This window comes from Azolla caroliniana, unplaced genomic scaffold, assembly GCF_043228905.1.
Source record: "Azolla caroliniana isolate FFs.n. ecotype wild unplaced genomic scaffold, voAzoCaro1.0.p SCAF_1, whole genome shotgun sequence".
Classification (NCBI taxonomy): Eukaryota; Viridiplantae; Streptophyta; class Polypodiopsida; order Salviniales; family Salviniaceae; genus Azolla; species Azolla caroliniana.
In genome coordinates this window covers 6,002,095-6,010,393 of record NW_028230436.1, presented here as the reverse complement: position 1 = coordinate 6,010,393, position 8,299 = coordinate 6,002,095, and the positions used below count along the sequence as shown (strand labels likewise).

At 44.4% G+C, this 8,299-nt stretch overlaps 1 protein-coding gene across 1 annotated transcript; it reads left to right on the top strand.

Annotated features, from left to right (window-relative positions):
• Window positions 1-5,214: 5,214 nt before the first annotated feature.
• Window positions 5,215-7,528, top strand: LOC147868621 (large ribosomal subunit protein uL13-like). The gene is made up of 5 exons (XM_087321543.1): window positions 5,215-5,412; window positions 5,708-5,865; window positions 6,345-6,461; window positions 7,023-7,110; window positions 7,196-7,528. Exons 1-5 carry the CDS (start codon window positions 5,299-5,301, stop codon window positions 7,343-7,345), a joined length of 627 nt encoding a protein of 208 aa, XP_087177669.1. The 5' UTR covers window positions 5,215-5,298; the 3' UTR covers window positions 7,346-7,528.
• Window positions 7,529-8,299: the final 771 nt, after the last annotated feature.

Below are 8,299 nucleotides of genomic sequence, written 5' to 3'. Positions count from 1 at the left end.
TATAGCCGGCAAAGGCTATCGAACGCAGGGCGGCGAAGATCCGCTATTCAGGGAGATAGCTCGAGTGCTCCATGAGTACGGCCACGTGTACCCTCGACCCCCTGTCATGCCAAAAAATCGGGCAGGGATGATCATAGCCACCTATGAAGGGACCAAGGTGGATTGGCCGGTGTTGATTGCAGACGGTTTGTGCGCGGCAATCGACATGGTAAGAGGAAAGGATGGCAAGGAGGGCCGGAAGCTGTGGCATGCCGTAGCTCAGTGGATAACATTGCTCGTGCTGCCGGTCGAGACCGTTCAGCCAAAGAAGCGGCCAAGATTATCGGAAGGAAGCACCTCGAAACCCGCGTCCAAACGACAGCAACTGCTAGCGTCGAAGGCGACGAAAGGGAAGAAACGGCTCCCAGAACCGGAGGAGGTGTCATCGGTGGGACCCGTTAAGATAACCATACGGCGACCGGGACAGAAAGAACCGGAACCCTTGACGGCACAGAAACATGCCGTTACCCAGGAAGAGGAAACGGAGGAGCCAGAAGAGCACCTCCAACGACAGTCAAGAAGTAGGACCGCCGAGACAGCGGGGGAGCGTTCGGACCCGCAAAAGGAAGAGACGCCCCCAACTCAACCTGAGCAAACCGCAAGGGAGGAACCGGAACCGGTGCGTATACCAGAAGTCATTCCAACGGCTCCGGAGACGGCGAGAACCGGAACTCAACAGCCGGCGAGCCCAGCCAGCACACACGGCGGCCAAGAAGTGGAACCAGAACGGCAGATACAGGCACTCAGGCCAGACAATTCCACAGTGAACGAGCCGACCCGACCAGTACAGCAGCAAGGCATCAGTAGCATGTGGCTACGATGGGTAGGCGAGCAGATCGCCGGAGCGGTCGAGTACATAGAGGCGGAGGAGAGAGCGCACCACGAACGGTTGCTCGTCACAACCGTAGATCTAGAGACGGCCCGGTCCAGAATCTGGAGCCTTGAACAAGACTTGGACAGGGTCACAAGGGAAATGGCTCAATTGGCTTTGACAACACAAGTCCAAGCACCGGTGACTCCGGGCAATGTACAGCATAAAGCGTCAGATCAACCTGTACATAGCAATCAGACCCCGGCAACGGAAACCGTTCCGGAGAGAAATGCGGCACAAGCCCAAGAGCTGGCGGACTTAAAGGATGAGCTAGCTGCCCAAGAAGCGCTGAGGAGCCGCGAAAGAGAGTTGAAGACGGCAGCGGAGGCAGAACTCAAAAAGACTGCTGAGAATCTACGCCGGGCTGAGGAGAGCTTACGGAAAGGCCACCAAGCGTACGACCGGCTCAAGGAGGAAAAGGAGAAAATGCTACAAGAGAAGGACAGACTCCGGAGAAACGCCGAAACAGAAGTAGAGCGCCTGAAAGAGGAACTCCGGCAGGTAAAGGACCGGGAGGACCGGAACCATCGCCAGATCAATGGCAAGCTCAAACAAAAAACGGAGGAATTTGAGCACTTGCACCGGGAGTATAAACGGTTGCAAACGGAGCACAAGGAACGGACGGATGAGCTCCGGCAAGCAGTTGATCGGACCGCAACGGCATACGCTAATGAACAAGCAGAAACCAAAAGACGGTTGGAAGAGGCAGAGAAGGTTTGGACAGAGCTCCTCAGGCAACAGCAGGCGGAAAAAGAAAGAGCGGCGGAGGTACTGCAGAGGCTGCAGACAACATATCAAGGGCAGCTGACGCGCTACAGAGAGCAGGCGGAGGATACGGCGAATCTCATCAAGCAGTTGAAGGAGGAGCGACAAGTGGTGGAAAGTAGAGCGCAAATGGGAGCAAGTCGCATCCAGGATATCATGCGGTCCTGGTTGAACCAGACCAAGAGCTTGATTGACAACGGCTCCGTCAAATGGTGGACCAAGTGGGCCACGAACGCGGCGGAACTCCAATTGCTCCGGGCCGACGTAGAGAACCGGCGGAAGGAGGGAGATGATTGCTATATGCTGACTTCCGAGGACTTCACCGGCATAAGAGATGAGCTGGCCGAAGACTTTCAAGCCTTGGCAGAGGACCAACTAGGGCAAGTCCGGCAACTTGTAGCTCAGCTGGACGACGACAGGCTGGAGGCACAGATCCAATTTGAAAGCTACGAGAGGTCCCGGATCCGGGAAGAGAAAGCACGAGAACCGGTTACGGTCAACCTCAGTGATGAGGAACCGTTACTGGAAGGAGACCGGACCGGAAGCAGTCAAACGGAGATGCCGGAGTCAGAGAAACAAACGGAGCAGCCGCCTATAGAGCAGCCGGAGCAGTCTCAGTCCCAACCGCAACCACAGCAGCAGCAGCAAGCACAGCCGCAACAACCACAACCGGAAGAACAAGTGGAAACTCTGGAACAAAGTATTTTGGACAATTTGGGTGAACAATGAAGGGGCCGAGAAGGGTTCGACGTACAAGGTACTGTCCCACGGGCGTGCCATGTGTTACCGGCCGGCAAGGAGTCCAAAATACGGAGTGAAGGAATTAATTAAGCATGGTTGTAAATAAGCATAGTGTGGACGGACGGACTGGAAACGGTATGCCGTTCCAGATCCGGACGGATCCCGAATAGGTGCGAGAGGCACCGTTTTGTACTACGGGCCGGAAACCTATTTAAAGGCCCGGACCCCATTGTAATGACAACGGATAATTAATAGAGCATATGGTGTTTATACTTCTGTGTTGATTTCCGTTCTGTAATTACTATTATATCTTACGCGTGTAATTAACCAAAGCATTCTAATCGTGTAACCTACGTAAGTCGGTGTAATCGTTGAATCTTAATCCTATGCCGTAATCACCCTTTGGTGAAGTGTCTCCGTGACACCTTGTGTTAGGCCTTGTCCGGCCAGCGAATAACAATCTGCCTGTGATTTCTTCAGTGTGCACCGGCCGCTTCCACGCGCGCATCACATTTCTCAATTGGCCATGGCTGCTGTCGGTCACACATACCACAAAAAATGCAGTCGACGACACGATGGTACGTTGCTACCGAAGTGGATAGTGTGTCTCGATCGACCAGACTCCCCCAAAGGAATGTGCCAACTACATATATACGACATTACATACATACATCGGTAAAACGTTTCATGAATCCGGCCGCCACCACGAAGCCCTTCATCTTATGTGAGATGTACTCTTACGATTGGGCCAACACAAGTTGTGGTCTGGTTCAGTGGAATTCCGAGTGTGAACGCAGAACGCAATGCAGCCTTTGACACCGCACACGGACGGCTGCATCCACTCCCGATCAAAGCCCGCGTACAATTGAAATGAGCTCGAGGTCACCAACCGACCCCCCCCCCCGGTTGCTCCACCAATGTCTATTGCTACACCTGCCAATGGCAAGGAGGGGCATTGAAGCTCTCACCATCGACACCCCGTGGCAATGTGTGTACCTCATAACCTCAATGTTATGACATGTTGACAACGTTGTTTTGTTTATGCATGACCTCAAGAACACGATGTGCAAGAAACCATAGGTTTAATATGCGAATTCAAAATAATGTGTAGTGAATCATAGAAGATGACACTGCACAGGTGACTTGTGTCACTTGTAATAGTAGTCACCCAATACCCACCACGCTACCTTGTATAGAACCATTTACTTGTGGTATTTGCTTTCTACTTGATGATGGTTCCATTCACATTGTAGCTTGTGTTTGTTGAAATCTTTGATCCATTTATCCCCACCTTCATGCGATATGTTTTTGACGAATATGCAATTTTTAACTTGAAGGTAGAGCATTTTGTGACACCTATGCTTGTGTGTGGAGTTTAGATAAATTGTGTGATGCATGCCATTGCCTCAACCCTGCTAAATATATCATGGACATTATGATCTCATTGCACATTGTTCTCCTATATAAACGAGGAAAACAAATTATTCCATGCATTGAAGTCCCTTATAATCTTGAGCCTCGATGGTGCAACCTCCCAATTATGTTTTCAATATCACGTTGATTGGGAAAATCTTCATGCGATAACTAGCTAAGTTGTAATGATCTAATGTTGGTGCCAATCAACGATTCTTCTCTACCAAATTCTAGTTATTCAACCACATAACCATAGGCTCTTAGCAATGATGCAATTTGTCAATAATTTTGGACATTACTTGCTCGACATAAAAATATCGACCTATGTCAATTATTCTACCTTTCTTTATCTAGTTGTGAAAACTACCTTCAATAGGAAGCTCATATGGTGGTTATGGATCCTATAGGAAGTCATGGTCTCTATATTTCAAATGTTTGGTAGAACACGTGACGGGTGATTACTTCTCGGAAATTGACTTCGTGAATTTGGTAGTGGGATCAACAATGATTTCTTTGACATGATAGTTTTACACATTAACATACCCCATAACAATCATGACATTGGGTTTTTAAGATGACTTGTTTTTGGAAAATGGTGTGCCTCCATCTGGCTACACAAGAGATGAGCCAATGTGATCAATAATGTGCAATCATAATTGTTGCTTCATTCTCAACATACACCACAAAAGACTCATGCATCATTTGACATTGAGGAATTCTACACCATAAACAAGGTGGCGTTCTTTAGATAGTGCACAACGGCATCACTAACATCCTTTTTCTAAGTGACAACACAACTCGTAAGGTTGAGGTGTGCAAATGATTTAACACGAGGTTATTGAACACACCCCAACTAGGTATGGATGTGCGTGTACCAAGATTGATCATAGACCCGCGTACGATATCGACACTATGACGGGATGAGATCATGGAGGCTTAGTACCAAAGCAAAAGGAGAGAATTCAGTGCCCAAAGAAGATACACATGGCCTATAAAAGCACCCATTGAGCAGTGTAATGTAATGACGCATATGAGTATTTAATGCTTGCTAGAATATGCACACGTCCGTCCATTGGTGGACGTAGGTTTTCAATATCGAATCGTTGGTGCATGAAACACCAAAGGGTCAGTACCAAATGTTACGAAGAAACAAAGACAAGATTGTCGGTCTGTAGAGGAGGGACGGTTACTCGAGAGCGAACGCACCTTTGTGACACTTGGGGTGATGCGAAAGAAACCTAGACATTCTATCGGCCGTGGTACCGGAGCTATCGTTAGTTGGGTAAGTTGGCTTGGTACCGAGACATTCGGTGATGAGACCGAGGCTAGGAGGTTGGGTCCCGAAGCTAAGACTGAGAGAGCTAGGTTTTGTAGGAAGAGTCAGTACAACATTTGTTCCTTCCTTTCAGCTCCGTCGTCTTCTTCCCTTTCTTCTGTTCCTCTGCAGGATTTAGGGTTTTGCTCTCGCCATGGTTTCTGGTTCCGGCCTCTGCGCCCGCGTCGTTGTTGTCGATGCTCGCCATCACATGCTTGGTCGCCTTGCCTCCATCATCGCCAAAGAACTCCTCAATGGGCAACGCGTGGTAACCTCCAAATTCCTTCTTCTCTTTCCCCTTGTTACAGATCTTGCTTTTCTCCGGGTTGAAAACCTGCGTGCTGCTTCAAGAATTTTCCTTTGTCTCGCATCCCGATTTCGTTTATGTACTCAGCGTTTCTAGACGTCTCCTTAAGCTCTTCAGTCGTTCATTTATTGCAAATTGTATATCATTATATATTCTGTTTTTCATTAATACTATTTTCTCATCAATGTCATTCTGTAAAGATTGAAGTTTCCATGGTAGTGATACGAGTATGGTCTTTGATACGAGTTTTTCTCAGGTGGTAGTGAGATGCGAAGAGATATGCCTCTCTGGTGGATTAGTGAGGCAGAAGATGAAGTATCTTCGCTTCCTCAGGAAGCGTATGAATACAAAACCAAGCAAGGGTCCCATTCACTTTCGAGCTCCTTCTAGGATACTATGGAGAACTATCAGAGGGTGAGTAGTTAGGAAGTAAAGCTTTAGTTAGAAGTGTGTGATTGTGAGGAAGTGAAGCCATTATTATTTTTTCCCTTATGGTTTGTCAGAAAGTGCTCAAGATTTGTGTTTGCAGTAGGATTATTGATAAAGAATGGTAAGCATCAGTTTGCAAGTATGATTTTTGGCTCAAAAAGCTACTTATCATTAGTGTTATGTGTAGGATTTTATTTATTTATTGAAAATTGTAGTTCATCATGTTTTATTGTTTTCGTACTATTTTTCTTTATCAAAAGAGATAAAGCATTACTTTTCTCTAGTTGATTGCTTTTGCACTGTTATTTTTGACTGAAGTAACCCAGCACTAGTTATACATGTTTGATTTTTATATACTAGTTTTTGCAACATAATTTATGTTGAAAGCATTATAACATTAGTTTCCTGTTTTTAATTTTGAGATATGAAATTTTATTTAAAATTGATATAATTCAACTGTGTAGCATGATTCCTCATAAGACTAAGAGAGGAGCCGCAGCTCTTGAGCGCTTGAAGGCCTTTGAAGGAGTTCCATCTCCTTATGACAAAGTGAAGAGAATGGTTATACCAGATGCCTTGAAGTAAGATTCCTAACTTTTTTGTTTGTTTGTAGGAAAGTTTAGTAACTCTCTTTGCTGGATAACAGAGATAAAATACTTATGTTTACAAACATACGAAGGATAATGAAAAATCTAAGGTATTATGTATTTGGAATTATCTCTATGCCCTCTCATTTGTAGTTTAGATGATAGATAAAAATAAAGCCTTTTGACTATAGGAAATGGGATGAATATGTTGAAGGTTCTACCCATGTGGAAGGACTGTTATATGTTAGATAAAAATCAAGGTTTTGTAAATATAAGCCAATAGCTATAGCTGTTATAAATAAGGACAAAAGTATATAGTCTGATGGAACTAAAGGTCTGATTCATATGGATTGATTATCAATATGCATTAATTTGGGGTTTGCTGCCTGTTTGATTGATAACCAGAATGGATGCATATTTCCTATATTATGAAATTTTAGGTGTGCTGATACATTGCTTACACGTTTGTTTGTAACTTTATTCAGTGGTTTTGTATTCCCATATAATTAGCTAATATTCCGATGCTGATACTGTATAACGTTTGCTTTGTTGCAGAGTGTTGAGGTTGCAGCCTGGACATAAGTTCTGTCTTCTTGGTAGGCTTTCATCTGAGGTTGGGTGGCATCATTATGAAACTATCAAGGTGGGCATTTATTTTGTAAATGAAGATCTTGGAGTGATAATGTGCTGAGGACTTACATATATATTCTATATTCTTCTGGTTACAGGACCTTGAGGAGAGAAGGAAGACGAAAGCTAAAGTTTTCTATGAAAGAAAGAAGCAACTCATTAAGCTTCGACGTAAAGCTACTGAAAGAGTTGAAGAACAGCTTCGTGAATGCAATGAAGTTCTTAAGCCCTTGAGTTATATTGCTTGATTATATGATCTATAATATGTTTGGCAATGTTTGATGAAATGACTTTCGAGATTTTTTTCCATGTTCCAATTTTGAAGTCTTTTAAATTTTTCAGAGAATCAAAAAGCAAGTATGGAGTTTTTTAGTACACCGTTTTGTAGAATGTCAAAACCAATGTGGGAAGTCTTTTATTTCAGTGTTCAATTATGCTTTGTATAACGTCATTACTGTCCAAATCATCTCAATGGGGTATATGATGATAATGGATGTAAATCTTTGTGGCTACCCATGTTGATTATTTGATTTGTGTCAACAACCAGTACATAACGGACTAATTATTAACTATTACTAGGAGATCAAACCATGGTAATGCGTATATCCCTTCTGTCATGATAATGCTCGGACCTGCTCATTCTCTGTTTGTGTCTGTCTCCAATGTACTCGGATAATAAGATGATTAAAGAAGAGTTTCTGTGTCTAATGTCCTTAATTGGGAAGCCCAGATGCTAACTAAGAAGAGTAAAGAAAGAGGCGTGTTTTGGGCTTGTAGGATGCATGTCCTCCTACATGGACTTGCTCATCCTCTGTTTGTAAATCTCTAATGTACACATAGAATTGGGAATCCCAAGTGCTAGATAAGAAGGGTAAAGAAAAAGAAGAACTTGTTGGGCACCGCAACAATAAGAATATGTCAACCACCTCAGCAAGGAGCCTGTCGGAATGCCTCAATAATCATCCATCTCAGTGAGGATCCAAAGGTTTTATTGCAGATTTCTTTTATTGTAATTTGTAATCATTTATATTGTCTTCTGGATATTGAGTTTGATAGACAGGATTCAGCCTAATCTGTGAGTGTATAAGATGTGACTATAGTTCTGGTTCAATTGATATCTTATAATCTTCTTCTAGCCTGGAGTGCATATGAAGGCAGTATATTGTTCAGACTTGCAGTCGCCATGCAAGTCTTTCATTGGT

What these genes read in the sequence shown, in the direction of transcription:
- LOC147868621 (XM_087321543.1), top strand. Translation starts at nt 5,299, where the DNA reads ATGGTTTCTGGTTCCGGCCTCTGCGCCCGCGTCGTTGTTGTCGATGCT. An exon ending in TCCTCAATGGGCAACGCGTG is followed by an intron (nt 5,413 to 5,707) that starts GTAACCTCCAAA and finishes AGTTTTTCTCAG; the next exon opens with GTGGTAGTGAGATGCGAAGA. An exon ending in ATCATTATGAAACTATCAAG is followed by an intron (nt 7,111 to 7,195) that starts GTGGGCATTTAT and finishes TTCTGGTTACAG; the next exon opens with GACCTTGAGGAGAGAAGGAA.